This window comes from Gigantopelta aegis, chromosome 1, assembly GCF_016097555.1.
Source record: "Gigantopelta aegis isolate Gae_Host chromosome 1, Gae_host_genome, whole genome shotgun sequence".
Taxonomy (NCBI): domain Eukaryota; kingdom Metazoa; phylum Mollusca; class Gastropoda; order Neomphalida; family Peltospiridae; genus Gigantopelta; species Gigantopelta aegis.
In genome coordinates, this window is record NC_054699.1 from 1484740 (window position 1) to 1502735 (window position 17996).

Genomic DNA, 17996 nt, shown 5'->3' on the forward strand with positions numbered 1-17996 from the left:
ACAAAATAGACTTAACTGCAGCATTTGACAAATTACAAAATAGACTTAACTGCAGCATTTGACCCCGCAGGCATGGCAATAGTCGCTATTTACTAGCCCAACATGGAATATCACTAGCCATGGGAGTGGGGCTAACTTAATCTAGAAACCCTGATATTTTTTAGTTACAGCCGACTGTGATAATTGGAATCGGACATTACTTACATTGTGTTGTTTAGATTATCCACATCCGAAGTGTTTGTGGTCATTCTGGTGTCTCTAATACCACGAAACGCATTTTTCATAATTCTACAAACACACGCACCTCACAGAAGTACCCGGTTATGGAGAAGAGCTCTAGTCTGTTTTTAGGAGAGATTTCCCTGTTTCAACATCACAGACTCTTGTTCGTCTCTGATGTAACTAAAATATCCAGATGTGTTACAGGTTTGTACAATACCCTAAGTTAGTATATTTTCCACGGGCGCAAACGAGACTACGCGACTTAATCGACGACATATGTTCTATTTGCTGTAGATATAAACACAGCCACTTTGTTTTCTTTTCAACTCTACATTCCTCGGAATAATTCGTTTAGATTTCCAGAGACATCATTCGTTTCATTCCGTCAACACTCGTGTTACTTCCAACTTTTGTAAACACTGATTACGATCGGACTTTGTAAGTATTAAAATGCACGTTCATCTCGTGTGGCGAATACTTGTCCTAGTACTAGTAGAGAACTACAGTCCACCATGCCCAACGCAATCGGGTTCGAATCCCGTCTTAGACTGTGCAAAAAATTACAAATTGACTGGTAGAGACGGAAATCGTTTCCAAAGCTGGTTTCGACACATATTGTGAACCAAACAGGCACGATATTGCTCCCCCAACATACAACTTACGTTGAAAATATCTCAAATGAGATAAAGAAAACACATTCGCTTTCAAAATGCTTCTCAACACATATCTACCCGACGCCGGTGTTAAAATATCGCGGAATAGACTGGTGGAAGCTACACTGTGTAAACATTGTATGGGAATAGAGATGTAAGCAGTGCCTAGTCTATCACAGACACCAGGCTATAATTTCACATTATTAGTCACACATGTATGCAGTAGATATATTACCAGTTATAATTTCACAATATTAATCCACACATGTATGCAGTACATACATTACCAGTTGTAAGTCCACAATATTGGTTCGAAAAGGTCCACAACAATCCATGGGCTTTTCTCCAACTCGTCGCGACAGGAATACAAACAACAATGCGTCAACAGGTTGTGGTCATGGTCTAACGGTTTTACGTGCACATCCAGGAAAGAATTTGAACAGGGCTACATTCAGAATATAGACACCTGGACATTAATTAAGCACGGCCTAGTTTTGACCATGAGACTTACAGTTACAATGCTCAAGTAATTGTGAATATTTCGTGGATACAAAACATTGATATTAAGTTTGTGTGTGTGTGTGTGTGTGTGTGTACAGAGGGTACTGAAAAGACGTTTGTTTTGTTTAACGACACCACTAGAGCACATAAATTTATTAATCATCGGCTATTGAATGTCAAACATTTGGTAAGTTTGACCTTTAGTCTTAGAGATGAAACATGCTAAATGTTGTCATCAGTATGGAGGCGAGTATAAGTTTAACGAGCTCATATACAACGAAGGTTTTGAACACGTCTGTCACGGGCGTAGCCTGTCACATCGCCAGTGACTACCTCCGGGCCAGGACGGGGGGGGGGGGGGGGGGGGATAATTTTGAGGTGGGCGGAATTTGTAATAGAAATTAGGAAATTAGGTCTGAGACCTATGGCCAAAATCAGCTGATACATTAGTAGCAAGGGATATTTTATATGCACCATCCCACAGACAGGATAGCACAGGTATACCAGTCGTAGTGCATTGGCTGGAACGAGAGATAGCCCAATGGGCCCACGGACGAGGATCGATCCCAGACCGACCGCGCATCAAACGAGCGCTTTATCCCAAGAGGATGCTGAACAAGACAAAAAGCGAGTAACTCTGTCATTAAATCAATATTTAATGTATTTCAGGGAGAAAGAAAAAAATAACCCTTAATTATGCATGAACATGTATGGTAATTAACTTAGGAACTGAAATCACATTGATGTACGACTCATTTGTACTATATTGTCGCCATCTCGGTAAATACCAAGTAGATAGACGAGATACAGAATATATAACACTTTTAAGGTTTAAACTCTGTCGACACGGACAATTCTTTATAGGCGCCGTTTTCGATGGCATACGACATACACTTCAGGCGGCGCTTAATTAATTCCCAGGTGTGTGCTGTCTTGTCGCCATGTACGCAAAGACGATTTCACTGGTTGCAGTCCTGACATTCATACAGACGACGTTTAGTGCACCCCCCCCCAAAAAAAAAAAAAAAGAAGAAGAAAAAAAAAGACACAAAGAAAAACAAAAAATCCACAATAACAAACAAACAATGAAAAACCCAACAAAAACCAGTGTCATGGACGTTTAGTAGCGTCACGGAATGCACGAATCAACTGAACGAGGATCTGCTATATGAATCAACTTGAATAGTTTCAAAACCGGCCTAGTGGTTAAACCATCTGTCATATGGCTGGTAGATACTGAGTTCGCAGCCATACAGTTCCGGATTATGTGGCTGCGAGGCTCATTGCAAAATGGTAGCATTTTACACAAGCCCCCCCCCCCCCATATTACAAAACCCTCCCCCCACCCGCACCCCAATCATACTACCGTAAGCTTACCTAGAGCTAAAAATAAAAGACCACCCACACTTTCATAGGATTATATCCTAAAGCTGTATCCTAACCGGCCGCGAGCGACGCGAGCGATGCGAGCGATTATTTTAAAACTCATTGATTTCAATTGCTGCATCCTAACCGCACGCGTACGACGCGACAGATTGGTTTAGTCGAGCACGCGACACAATACTGACAGGAATTGTTTGTATTTCTCTCGCGCGACACGAGTGTCAAACTATTAATCAATCAGAAAAGTTTTAATTGGCATCTTCAATGACAATTTCAAAATGGAGATAGTCGTTATTGTCGTGTCTGATTAAGCTGTTTTCTAACCGGACGCGTGCGACGCGAGCGATTTTATTATTATTTATATATAGAAACCATTGATTTCAAGTGCTGCATCTTAAAGCTGTATCCTACGACGCGGGCGACGCGAGCGAAACGAGCTACCCAGACGCGACCATAACGACAGTCTTCATTTTAACGTTGTACTTCCCTTGTTTGACACCCAATAGCCGATGTGTATGTTTGTGCTGGGGTGTCGTTAAACATCCATTCATTCATTCATTCATTCATTGTTTCAAGATTGGCATCATTTGTGTCAGAGCTTGCAGCAGGACACATTTATATTCAGTGTCATACCAGGATGAAGAGTGTCAAAAGATCTGAACTCTCTACAATTCCTAATCACCGGCGAGTTGGCGGTATTCTTACAACTGAGAGGGGACGACTTTAGCAGGCCGGTGAATAGCCCAGATTCAGTTGTAGACGAAATAATTACGCTCATCTACAAACTGTAACGGGAATATGGGGTGCGGGTAGTAATTGTCCGTCAATTGTTCGATGGAGCGAAAACACGGCCCCACAAAATGACGTGTCGCTGTCGGAATACAACACTCGCGTTGACCAGAAAATCTCACTGCTGGTAGCCTGCATAGACACAAGCGGTGGCAGGCTGTTTTATGTGGTATCACAGGGCGCATATTTAGAATGCCTTTCAATTATACGGGTCAGACGGAGTTCAGTTTGCAAATATAAAACCCTGTTATAAATCAATGAGAGGTGCTGTGTGATTTGTTCTCAAGGAATGAGCGGTTTGTGCAAAAAAAATTACAAAAAAAAAAAACAAAAAAATAATAATAATAAAACAAAATAAAAATCTAAATCAATAACAATAAATCAATAATAATAATGAATAATAATAACAAAAGAAGATTTTTTAGTATAATTATTATTATGAACTGTTTTGGATGCCAAACATTTCATAATGTTTACATAAAGTTTAAGAGAGGAAATCCGATACATTTGTCCATTAGTAGAAAGGGATCTTTTATATGCACCATCCCACAGACTGGATAGCACATACCATATTCTTTGAAATACCATTCGTGGCGCATTGGCTGGAACGATAAATAGTCCAATGGGTACACCGACGGAGATCGATCCTAGACTGACCGCGCATCAGGCGATATATTTACCACTGGCCTACGTCCTGCCTCGGATGGATGGATGCAAGCATGTATGTGTGTGTGTTCATGGGTGCCTGTATGTGTGTCTGGTTATGTAAATATGTTTGCGTGTGCATATTTGGCTATGTCCCAGTGTTGGTGTTAAATTAATGTTGACTTTTAAATATCTTTATATGTCGCATTTATCTTACAATTAGTGTATCTTCCACTACTCAACCCACATATATTTTTATCACTGATATATTTGTGTAATATCTTCCTGCCTCATTTCTTCCTCCCCCCTCTCTCTCTCTCTCTCTCTCTCTCTCTCTCTCTCTCTCTCTCTCTCTCTCTCTCTCTCATCTCTCCTCTCTCTCTCTCTCTCTCTCTCTCTCTCTCTCTCTCTCTCTCTCTCTCTCTCTCTCACACACACACACACGCACACGCACACGCACACGCACATGCACACAGCTGTGATGACATGCATTCAGGAATCACTGCCAAAACATGGTATCAGGTGTTCCCGAACTATATATATATATATATATATATATATATATATATATATATATATATATATATATATATATATATATATATATGTGTGTGTGTGTGTGTGTGTGTGTGTGTGTGTGTGTGTGTGTGTGTGTGTGTTTATTTCAGATTGTTTTGGGGTCAGAACAACAATACAATATACATTCGCATTATATCATGTTCTATAGGTACTAACTAGACATAACTAGCACTATAATGTACTTCTGTTATGTTCTAAATAAGTCGTGATTAACAGATCAAAATTTATGTCCATCACTTCATCCAAAACGATAGAAAAATTTTTGCAAGAGTTTCGCCAAAGAGCTGAAAAAGTATGCACAAGTTCAAAATATGGAATATCATCAGCCAACCAGTGATGCATAAAAATTTGTAGATATAGCCTCAAAATGTCTACCATAAAGCTTGTTGAATGCCCTCAGAGGTCCCTGGACAACATAACCCTGATGTAACAACTTCTATGCCAGAACGATATGACGCTGTTTTATATTATCTGCATACAATGCGCATTACAGAGATAAAAACAAACAAAAAACAAAAAACAAAAACAAAAAACAAACAAAACAAATCAAGATGTATCTTCTACATTTATTTATTTCCTGTTGTATGATGTCGGGGATATACAAAGCCAGAAACTGACTGGCGACATCTTGTTACCCTGAGCAATCTGTTTTGGTTCATTAACCCCCATTCCCACCCAGTAAATCCATGAAAACATTTCCAAATGTTATTTTAAAATAGTCTTACAAATCAGAAACTGGATGATTTCTAACCCTTTCATATGAATTATAATGGTCATAATAAAGATTAATAAATTCGAAATTTAAGTGACCTTGACATTGTTTGACATCTAGTGCAAAAAGGGCCCTTTGAAATAGAGTGGTCTTTCAGAATAGTCCATGAGCTAGATGTCATTTATTTATTTATTTGAACTGACCAGATGTTTGATGGATATTTCTTAAAAGGCCATCCCCTAGGCTATTCAAAAAGTTAATCTTTAAGGGCATACTATGATGGATCATTGACATATTTATTCGATCAAAACAGTGTTACAGTTCTGCAAATATAAACATTTGATTTGTTCCTAAAAATACTTTATTTAACAATCTGTACAACCACTATATGCTACTTATTATTGATAATTTTGAAAAATAATTAAATTACGGCAACACCTCATAAATCAGAGTAGAGATTTGAGTAACGTTGTCGTGGGATTCCCTCCACCATGGTTCAGTTAAAATGTTATGGGTGATACAATAGCGAGGTTTGGTATCCCAAATTAATGTAATTTACAGTTACAATCCATATATATATATTAATAAGATCCTATAAACACGTACTATAGTGCCTTTAAGGGTGGCCAGTAATGTGTTCTGTGCATTCCATCTTGTAGGCCGTCTTAGTAGTCTGTCTAGATAATGCAAGTGTATGCACACTCTCACACGTGATTGTAGCTTGGAAACACCACACACATGAACATGGAAATAATCATATAAGCAATATTATAACCATAGTGTAGACTGTATGGTTGTATTTTACTTACTGGTATGTAACACATATATAACATTTTAAATTTTATAACAGATAACAGCAACAAAATGTGGGTATTTTTTAGGTGGTTGTGGTATTTTCTATTTATCTCGTGAATCTTGGTTTCAGTTAATTGAAATCACCGTGATTTTTACATGGGTAATGTCAATGTCAATTCAAGGACATATTTGCAACGGTCAATTAATATCATCAGTCTTTTAACATTTCAAACATATTGTGAAATTTCAAACAAAACAGGAGCAGCAGATAGTTTTGTTACATCAGCCAAAAACTAAATTATAGACAACAAAACCAGGTTCAGCCTAAAACCTGGGTTTGACTAGTGGCCTTTAAACATATTTATCGTGCAACCACTGTTGATGATAGAATAAAGCAAAGTCATATACGTATAGTAGCAGTATATGAGTTTTGACGTCACGTATAATTATTCGTATTATTAGTTAAAATAGTCATAAAAATGACCCACTCCGTTATTTGTTGGGTTGCAGGATAAAGATAACTACTTAATGATGTAGGATATGGGCTTCATCCTGTTCAGGCCGAATGAGGAATTCCGCTCGGCAAACCTTGCTGAATTTCCCATTCTTACCTTTCACAGGATAAAGCCGATATTCAACGTCATTAACTAGTTATTTTCTATAAATCACCACGTTGCTTAGTTATGTGGATAAAATAGATCAGTGTCTTTGTTGTTGTCGGAAATGCTTGGATCCTGTTGTACTGCTACATGTGGTAGAGGTGGATGAAGCTTGGGTCCTGTTGTACTGCTACGTGTGGTGGAGGTGGATGAAGCTTGGGTCCTGTTACGTGTGGTGGAGGTGGATGAAGCTTGGGTCCTGTTGTACTGCTACGTGTGGTGGAGGTGGATGAAGCTTGGGTCCTGTTGTACTGCTACATGTGGTGGAGGTGGATGAAGCTTGGATCCTGTTGTACTGCTACGTGTGGTAGAGGTGGATGAAGCTTGGGTCCTGTTGTACTGCTACGTGTGGTGGAGGTGGATGAAGCTTGGGTCCTGTTGTACTGCTACATGTGGTGGAGGTGGATGAAGCTTGGATCCTGTTGTACTGCTACGTGTGGTGGAGGTGGATGAAGCTTGGATCCTGTTGTACTGCTACGTGTGGTGGAGGTGGATGAAGCTTGGATCCTGTTGTACTGCTACGTGTGGTAGAGGTGGATGAAGCTTGGGTCCTGTTGTACTGCTACGTGTGGTGGAGGTGGATGAAGCTTGGATCCTGTTGTACTGCTACGTGTGGTAGAGGTGGATGAAGCTTGGATCCTGTTGTACTGCTACGTGTGGTAGAGGTGGATGAAGCTTGGGTCCTGTTGTACTGCTACGTGTGGTAGAGGTGGATGAAGCTTGGATCCTGTTGTACTGCTACGTGTGGTAGAGGTGGATGAAGCTTGGATCCTGTTGTACTGCTACGTGTGGTAGAGGTGGATGAAGCTTGGATCCTGTTGTACTGCTACGTGTGGTAGAGGTGGATGAAGCTTGGATCCTGTTGTACTGCTACGTGTGGTAGAGGTGGATGAAGCTTGGGTCCTGTTGTACTGCCACATGTGGTAGAGGTGGATGAAGCTTGGGTCCTGTTGTACTGCCACATGTGGTAGAGGTGGATGAAGCTTGGGTCCTGTTGTACTGCCACATGTGGTAGAGGTGGATGAAGCTTGGGTCCTGTTGTACTGCCACATGTGGTAGAGGTGGATGAAGCTTGGGTCCTGTTGTACTGCCACATGTGGTGGAGGTGGATGAAGCTTGGGTCCTGTTGTACTGCCACATGTGGTGGAGGTGGATGAAGCTTGGGTCCTGTTGTACTGCCACATGTGGTAGAGGTGGATGAAGCTTGGGTCCTGTTGTACTGCCACATGTGGTAGAGGTGGATGAAGCTTGGGTCCTGTTGTACTGCCACATGTGGTAGAGGTGGATGAAGCTTGGATCCTGTTGTACTGCTACGTGTGGTAGAGGTGGATGAAGCTTGGATCCTGTTGTACTGCTACATGTGGTAGAGGTGGATGAAGCTTGGATCCTGTTGTACTGCTACATGTGGTGGAGGTGGATGAAGCTTGGATCCTGTTGTACTGCTACATGTGGTAGAGGTGGATGAAGCTTGGGTCCTGTTGTACTGCTACATGTGGTAGAGGTGGATGAAGCTTGGGTCCTGTTGTACTGCTACATGTGGTAGAGGTGGATGAAGCTTGGGTCCTGTTGTACTGCTACATGTGGTAGAGGTGGATGAAGCTTGGGTCCTGTTGTACTGCTACATGTGGTAGAGGTGGATGAAGCTTGGGTCCTGTTGTACTGCTACATGTGGTGGAGGTGGATGAAGCTTGGATCCTGTTGTACTGCTACATGTGGTGGAGGTGGATGAAGCTTGGATCCTGTTGTACTGCTACGTGTGGTGGAGGTGGATGAAGACATTGACTTAGTTTGAGATATAATTATATGTATACGAAAAACACCCAGTGTGGAAACATAGGGACTAAATTCATCCAACAGAAAACAAAAACGTTTGAACATATTAGATTTATATTAATTGCATTATGTGAAACCCTGTTCTGTTGGCTTTGTGACAATGTATACTTTATATGGGTGTGTGGGTTTTGTTTGACGTTGCAAACGGAAAAAAACGATCACACGACTCGGACGTGATATGTCATGGTGACACCTTACATAATATTGGTGTCACTTTAAACAGTTTCAAGGAAGCTGTGTCGAGAACTATGTGTCTCATGGTTGTTTCAAGTAAACAAACCAGACACAATCAAAATCGGTTGAGGAAGAAGCGTTTTTCCATTAAGTGTGGACGATGACGACCAAAGTATTACGTGAACATTAACTCTTGTATTAGATTAACTTTTAACCGGCGCAAATATTACTGTAGTCAATATGTTCACTTACAACCGAAATTTGTCATCAATGGTTGAACGAATGTCTGATATTTTTAGTCTGTACATACACTGCAGGATGATCTTGATGCAGTTGCGGAGGTATGAGATGGACACTTGATCAGGAAATCGAAACAAGACCATGTAACCCATGAACGACCCCTGTTGATGTTCCAGCTGAGGCCTATGAAACTAGGACCATCTCAAACGCGTGAACCGAGAAAGAATCAACTTGTGAAAGAAAGTAAATTCAAAGATAGCTTTTCATGTGATCGGGATGTGTTTGAATACTGTCTTCAACACTTGGGATTGACATAGAAATCATGAAAACATGATAGACTTGTTAATCTCAGAGAGCATATAACCAGACAAATCGGAGCTTAAAAGGCTTGCGAGAGGGCTTAGAGTAATTCATGATATATCGAATAGAGGAGCACTTATCGACAGGCCATCACTGTCCAGTTGAAATGCCCATACTATATCTACCAATTCAGGACTGTTTCAAGGATATGTTGAAGGCACATGAGTGTATGACTATCATTAGTGATTCGTACAAAATCATCTGTTGTCTTTTTTTGTAGGTGAATTATGTTGACCATGAAAGCTCCCAGTCACGATCATGATGTTGTTGACTTTGCTGTCTTAAGTGTTGCGTGTGAACATTGTTAACAACCCCCATGTATCTTACTGTGTACTAAATGCAAAAAAAACCCTACCCAAACAAACAAAACAAAAACAAAACCTTTTAGAAACACCAAGCAAGATTTATTTCAAAATGTTTAATTATTTGAAAGTGTGGTATAAAACAAAAGCACAAAGTAGAACGAAAATAACTCAAATTCTGGTGGGATGAATGTCCTTCAAAATCTACAAGATTACGAAACAATACTAGAACACATATCTTGGTCAGTATTTCTGACACACCAAAGTCATTGTAAAGGTTTCAAAATTAATGGTCACTATCTATACTATTATCTATGTGTACATGCAAAGCGAAGTAGCCCCAGTGAAGACAATCACGTTTTCACTTCGTTAATGTGAGGAAATAAAAGTGGTCATTTGGGTTCAGATTTGGACATAAACTTATAGACATCAGTTACAACTACATACAAAACAAAACTGCCCACCTAGGACATACACAAATCCGACATTCGGCCATTCAAACAAGGTTTTAGATCCACGTGATTTCAAATTGTAGTTAAATAATATCCATGTGACGGTACATTCTCTTAAATTTGTTTCGCCTGTGGCGATTTTAATTGTGTTAGAGGGCCGTGTGCAGTTTATTGCCCGTAGCCCAGGTGGGCAACTTGTTACGTAATACTTCGCGCGATCGGACATTCCAATATGCACTTAGTCCAGCTGCGGAGGCCATGTGGCTAGTAGTTACGTAATATCTCCGGTAGTGCTGTTTATGGCCAGGAGATTGCTCGCGGTTGGCGACAGCCAGACTGACGATCAGAGAGAAATATACTGACTCTAGTAGAGTTAGAAAATGAGATGATACGTGAGGTACCGCCTTGTACCCCCAGGCAAAATCCTGAATTATAATAAATAGCTAGAATTTAGAGATATCGAGAGAAACGGAAAAGGAAGCTTCCTGGGAATGTTAGTCCGTTTGGACTTTGGTAAATATCATTTCTGCTCTGTGTATAACCTTGATGTGATTGATGTGACTTTAAATATTTTAATACTGTATTATACCAATATTCTTTAGACAGTGTCTTCGGTCATCTGACGAAGTAAATCGTAGACTTCTTGTTCTAACATTATATGAGTATTTGGTAATATAAAGCTTAGCCAGTCATCCTAGACGACCTAGGTACACTGTAGGTTATTGTCTTTATTGTGATCGGTACCAATATTAATTCTGTGTTACAAGGTTACTGAATGAGTAGTTAGGGGTAATATTAAATTAACCCGTTAGGAATAGAGCTGTAATTCCTTTATTAATTAAGTTCCCCTGGAAGCGTTCCTAAATTATCACACGTTACTGAACGAGTAGTAAGGGTTAATTAAAAATTAACCAGTTAGGAATGGTGTTGTAATTCCTTTATTAATTAACTTCTCCTGGAAGCGTTTCTCAATTATCACACGTGTGGGTGTGGTGTAACGGTGAAGTGATTCGCATATTGTGTAACTAGACACCTAGAGATTAACTAATTAAGTGATCAGTTCTGGGTTGTTATTATTGCTGTTATTAATTAACTACTACGGCTGTACATTTGTCAGTGTAGATTAATACAGATTCCAAAGTGTATTGTGTTTTGTTGTGTTTCTAGTGAGCTAAACGTGCTATAATAATATATAAGATCGTATCTCTGATCATACCTATAGACGAGCCATACTAGGGTTTAACCGCCTGTTACAGAGAGATCTAATAGATATACAGTTAGGAGAGATATTTTGATAATCGTGTTTTATTCAGTTACGGGTATTATAGAATCCTAGAATCCCCGTGACAATCCATGACCCAGACACTCGATTACAGGACTGCATTAAACTCCGACCGAAACTCGATATAGTCCTTGAAGCTTGTGGCTAATTCCAGGATACATCAGCATGTGTGGGCTACAGGGCGTTTTTTAAACTCGGTCTGTTCCACAAACCTGACTGTGATTATTTGTCCCAGCATGAGGTTGGCTTCTGCAAACATTATCAGAAACTGGTTATAGCTGCAACAACAAAGCTAACACAAATGACGAATTGTCAGAAACTAGTTATAGCTGCAACAACAAAGCTAACACAAATGACGAATTATCAGAAACTAGTTATAGCTGCAACAACAAAGATAACACAAATGACAAATTATCAGAAACTGGTTATAGCTGCAACAACAAAGCTAACACAAATGACGAATTATCCCTACAATCACCGAGCGATAGTGGTGATGACAATTGATGTTCAGGTATCTGTTTGTACAATGCTTATGAAAACTACAACACACAAAGCACACCTCTGTTTGCTGATACCATATATAATATATGGTGAGTGTTCATTTAAAATGGATGTAAGATGGATGTATCTCTATGTTGCTTATAACTTATGATGTGTGTTCATATAATATGGTTGTTATTTTATCAAAACGTAACATTAGCATGTATTTGCTTTGACATAACGGGTACCTATATTTTATCATGTTGGCCATTTTGATATCCAAAATGGTTGTCACACATGCAATGTCATTTATATATGTGTGTGTCATTATAAATATGGGTTATACAAACTTTTTGAATTCACAACAGAAAGTATAACATAGTGTGTAATGCTAAATACGTTATCACGAGTGTTCATGTTTAATGTTGGCGGCCATCTTAGAGTTGGTAAACGTATCATGCTTGAAAAAATTGATTTATTAATCATCTGCTATTGGATATCAAATATTTGGTAATTTTGACATAGTTTTAAGGAGGAAAACCCGCTGCATTGTTCCATTAGTAGCAAGGGATCTTTCATACGCACCATCCAAGAGATAGGAGAGCACATACCACGGTCTTTGATATACCACTCTTGTTTCACTGGCCAGAACGAGAAATGGCTCAATGGGCCCACCGACGAGAATCGATCCCAGACCGACCGCGCATCAAGCAAGCGCTTGACCACTGGGCTACATCCCGCTCGTGCTAAAGTTTATTGAATAGGCCTACCTACTCTTAATGCATTTATATTACAAGATAAACAACTATTTAAATTAGAATCTGGGCCAAGATGTGATCTGTTTGTTTAACAAAATCTGATCTCATAAGATGTGATCAGTTAAAGAATGAGTCCATTGAGGTTATTATAAAAAGCAAATAAAAAACAAGTTTTTAGCACACACCACGACCTTTGGTATATCACTTGCTATACCATCATACATCTAGATAAATTCAGAATTCAGAATTCAGAAAAGTCAGAAACCCCCTATTCATTAAATCTTAGAGGAACAGAAAAGGAACATGGTTTCAGGGCACACTATTTAACGCAAAACGTAGTTCTGTTAACGTGTCGGTTACGCATCTTTGAATTAACACGAACCGCGAAACTTGATGAATACTGCTCAGTGCCAGTTTCATGTACCTGATTAGGCAATTCAGTGCTTACGTTCATAAAAATTCATGTAACTGAAAAACTAGTTACCTAGAGGAAAATTAAGATGAATCGATTTTCGATTACCCGTAATTGTGAAATATTGTCCATTTTGTTTCTAATATACATGTACCTATATAATATATACGTACACTATAGCTGAAGTGACTCCCAGTCATATAGGACACATTCAGAATCAGAAAACGAACATGCTCCGAATGCATCAACAAAAGAACATGAAGTGAACTACCAACCATATGGAAGATATCCAAGATCTAGTGAATCTACAGACACAGTTCAGCAGGCATGAACTACCGCACATATGAGATATATCCAGGGTCTAATGAACCTATAGACCTACAGTTCAGCAGGCGTGAACTACCCAGGATCTAATGAACCTATAGACGTACAGTTCAGCAGGCGTGAACTACCCAGGATCTAATGAACCTATAGACCTACAGTTCAGCAGGCGTGAACTACCCAGGATCTAATGAACCTATAGACGTACAGTTCAGCAGACGTGAACTACCACCCATATGGGATATATCCAGGATCTAATGGACCTATAGGCCTACAGTTTAACAGACGTGAACTACCCAGGATCTAATGGACCTATAGACCTACAGTTTAACAGACGTGAACTACCCAGGATCTAATGGACCTATAGACCTACAGTTTAACAGACGTGAACTACCACCCATATGGGATATATCCAGGATCTAATGGACCTATAGACGTACAGTTCAGCAGGCGTGAACTACCACCCATATGGGATATATCCAGGATCTAATGGACCTATAGACCTACAGTTTAACAGACGTGAACTACCAACCATATGGGATATAGCCAGGATCCAATGAACATATAGACATACAGTTTAGCTGACGTGAACTACCACCCATATGGGAAATAGCCAGGATCTAATGAACCTATAGATGTACAGATCAGCAGGCGTGAACTACCGCCCATATGGGATATATTCAGGATCTAATGAAGCTTTAGACCTACAGTTTAGCTGACGTGAACTACTACCCATATACAATATATCCAGGATCTGATGAACATATAGACCTACAGTTCAGATGACGTGAACTACCACCCATATGGGATATATCCAGGATCAGACAAAGAACATCGTTCTACTTTGCCCTTGGACGTACAGTACAGCTCGTCGCTGGTTCCTCTGACGAAAGACGCGATTCTGCCGATGCCACTAGATGTGAGTATTAAAACATCACACGTGGAGAGAACCAGTTGATCCAGTATGACCTTAGCAAACCCGCCACACACTTGCTGGCCGCTAGACCGTTCAATATGGACGATGTTCCCGCCAATATCCACTATGGCGTCCGGAAATAGTCTCACGCCAGTCTTTCGAACGTCCTCAGAGTCTGTGGAAACAAATATACTATATTTACTACTGTCGTTGTATTGTTTTAAAAAATCCCAAATGATGTTTAGATCCAGCCTTTGTCCAGGGTCGTAGTCATTGGGTATTGTAGGGTTCTTCCAAACTCTGATCTGCGTACACACAAGCTTTCGGTTCCTCGCTCTGGCGCGGATTTGAAACTTGTGGAACTGTTGGTCTAAGTGCGGTCTTAGTTGAAATAATCTTCGATAAATTACATTGTATATTTCTGGAACTGTTAAATTGACGGCCCATTTCAGAGTCTTGAAATGTTTGTTTTTCAACAAGTACTGTATGAATTCTTGATTGACTTTAAAATACACAACATCTTCTGGATAGGACACATTTAAATCCATCTTGATCATTTGTTCTCTTAACTTCCACGCATCGTGGTCAATCACTTCCACTCGTCTCATCGTGAAACTTCGGAAGTTTCCGGTGTCCACCGTCCAGTTGACGAGATTCGGTTGGAGAAACGTTGATATGTCACAGGGTACCGTAAACCTGATTCCAAACTTTCTTCCCACCATCTGCGATATTAAAAACCCGGCCACGATACCTTCCTCTCTGTCAGCCAAACCACCACACAAACCATTGCCGTCGCATCTGTATATAATGTATTTGTCATTTAAATGCGAATGGAAATACTCTTCTGGAATGTTAGGCACTAGCGCGGGACCAAACATATATTGGTAAGGATTGGATTGATTTCTAATAACGTGACTCGTGGGCTCATTAGTAACAATTTGACGCACAGGTTCGTAATAGAATCGCTGTTTGGACAACGGCCAGGTTCCAAATAACCTCCATATTAACGTAAATGATGAAACTACGACACAAAAGACAAATGTTATACATTTTGTTCTTCGCGAACAGCGACAAAGCATATTGCTCTGCATCTTGTCTGGCTAAATATGGAGTCTGCAGGAAGAGTATGTATTCATCTTCAACTTTCTTTTAATGCAGAATTTGTTGACCTGAAAATATAGAGCACAGAAGGTAAACCATGTGAGTAAAATACTATTAATAAGACTGATGAAAATTAGCAGTCGCCCGATCGCCCGTGGCGACCTCTACTGGCTAAAGGCGACTAATAAAAGTAACACAGATAGTCCGATAGGCGACCATGGATTTTAGGGTCTGGCGAGTATGATACCAGTTAAAAAAAGAAACACACTGAAACTGAATCTAATGTGTTGGCGCGAACTACAGATCTAAAGTCTTTACACCAAGACTTGCATGATAACATCACCGTCCAAAGATTACTATAATAAACAATAAGTACGCCTTTATGCTTTGTAATATGATACAAAAAGTACACTGTATATTTTGGTAAAATGTTTGTTTTGATTTCTTCACATATTTATTTTTCTTTCTATATTTATTTTATTAGCCTACTACTGTGCAGAAACACACCCATACATATTAATACATTTAAACTTAAACATTAATTTTGAGACTAATGTCTGTTTGCGTGAAAAGGGAACCAATGAATTGGCATGTTACTTCATAATCAATAAAGATAAAATTCATATAAAACATTAATTTATTAAGTTTTAATCCCATACCACCCCAAATAACATTATTGTAAAATAAAAAGAAAATTCTTTACAAATTGCCATCAACATTTAATTGTGTAAATATCTGACCACTGCTACCACTCGTAGAACAGACATGACTTGTGTTACTATATTATATACTATTACTATTCATGTATTACCCATTTATCATTGACTTTATCAATTGTAATCCGTTGCTACTTACCATTCCTCGCAATGTGCACATTATATTATTTTATTTATAAATATGTAAGTATGCCTACAAAATATAAATTGTTTGGCAAAATGAAATGTCTGTACACACCGACCTCTGTGATTTACCACTGACATCTGGTTTTCTTTACGTGAATGTGAAAACAAACCCAAATACCAGCATATTTACATCAAATCCATCATTCAAATTGCACACACAATTACAACATTTCTTGCGACAAAAGAAGAAAAAGAAGAAAAATTAGGACAGGGGGACAGCAACAAAAAAGGTAGAGGAAGGAATAAGGAGTAAGGAGCTAAGAATATTATACATTTTACAAGAAAGTATAGTGCGGGATCAGTTTGCATAGAGGCGTCAGGTTTCTTCGTGCAGCGCTGGTACTGGTTAACAACATTTAAGTTTAATGTGACGACTGGACTCAACAACAACCAAACTATAGCTCTGTGGCATCAGGTACTGGTTAACAACATTTAAGTTTAATTTGACGACTGGACTCAACAATACCCAAACTATAGCTCTGTGGCATCAGGTACTGGTTAACAACATTTAACTTTAATGTGACGACTGGGCTCAACAATAACCAAACTATAGCTCTGTGGCATCAGGTACTGGTTAACAACATTTAACTTTAATGTGACGACTGGTCTCAACAATAACCAAACTATAGCTCTGTGGCATCAGGTACTGGTTAACAACATTTAAGTTTAATTTGACGACTGGACTCAACAATACCCAAACTATAGCTCTGTGGCATCAGGTACTGGTTAACAACATTTAACTTTAATGTGACGACTGGACTCAACAATACCCAAACTATAGCTCTGTGGCATCAGGTACTGGTTAACAACATTTAAGTTTAATTTGACGACTGGACTCAACAATACCCAAACTATAGCTCTGTGGCATCAGGTACTGGTTAACAACATTTAACTTTAATGTGACGACTGGACTCAACAATAACCAAACTATAGCTCTGTGGCATCAGGTACTGGTTAACAACATTTAACTTTAATGTGACGACTGGACTCAACAATAACCAAACTATAGCTCTGTGGCATCAGGTACTGTTTAACAACATTTAACTTTAATGTGACGACTGGACTCAACAATAACCAAACTATAGCTCTGTGGCATCAGGTACTGGTTAACAACATTTAACTTTAATGTGACGACTGGACTCAACAATAACCAAACTATAGCTCTGTGGCATCAGGTACTGGTTAACAACATTTAACTTTAACGTGACGACTGGACTCAACAATAACCAAACTATAGCTGGCATCAGGTACTGGTTAACAACATTTAAGTTTAATGTGACGACTGGACTCAACAATACCCAAACTATAGCTCTGTGGCATCAGGTACTGGTTAACAACATTTAAGTTTAATGTGACGACTGGACTCAACAATACCCAAACTATAGCTCTGTGGCATCAGGTACTGGTTAACAACATTTAAGTTTAATTTGACGACTGGACTCAACAATACCCAAACTATAGCTCTGTGGCATCAGGTACTGGTTAACAACATTTAAGTTTAATTTGACGACTGGACTCAACAATA

At 39.3% G+C, this 17996-nt stretch overlaps 1 protein-coding gene across 6 annotated transcripts in view; it reads right to left on the reverse strand.

Annotated features, from left to right (window-relative positions):
• Nucleotides 1-11525: 11525 nt before the first annotated feature.
• Nucleotides 11526-17996, reverse strand: part of LOC121369005 — a 29386-nt gene continuing 22915 nt past the window's right edge. For 3 of the 6 annotated variants that reach the window (XM_041493808.1, XM_041493799.1, XM_041493816.1), the window contains exon 2: nt 12680-15637. In XM_041493808.1, coding sequence (XP_041349742.1) covers nt 14345-15559 — 1215 coding nt within the window. In that variant the 5' untranslated portion in view covers nt 15560-15637 and the 3' untranslated portion in view covers nt 12680-14344. Of the gene's footprint in view, nt 11831-12679; nt 15638-17996 lie in introns of those variants that run through there. The other 3 variants (XR_005957544.1, XM_041493832.1, XR_005957543.1) reach the window with 3 other exon arrangements.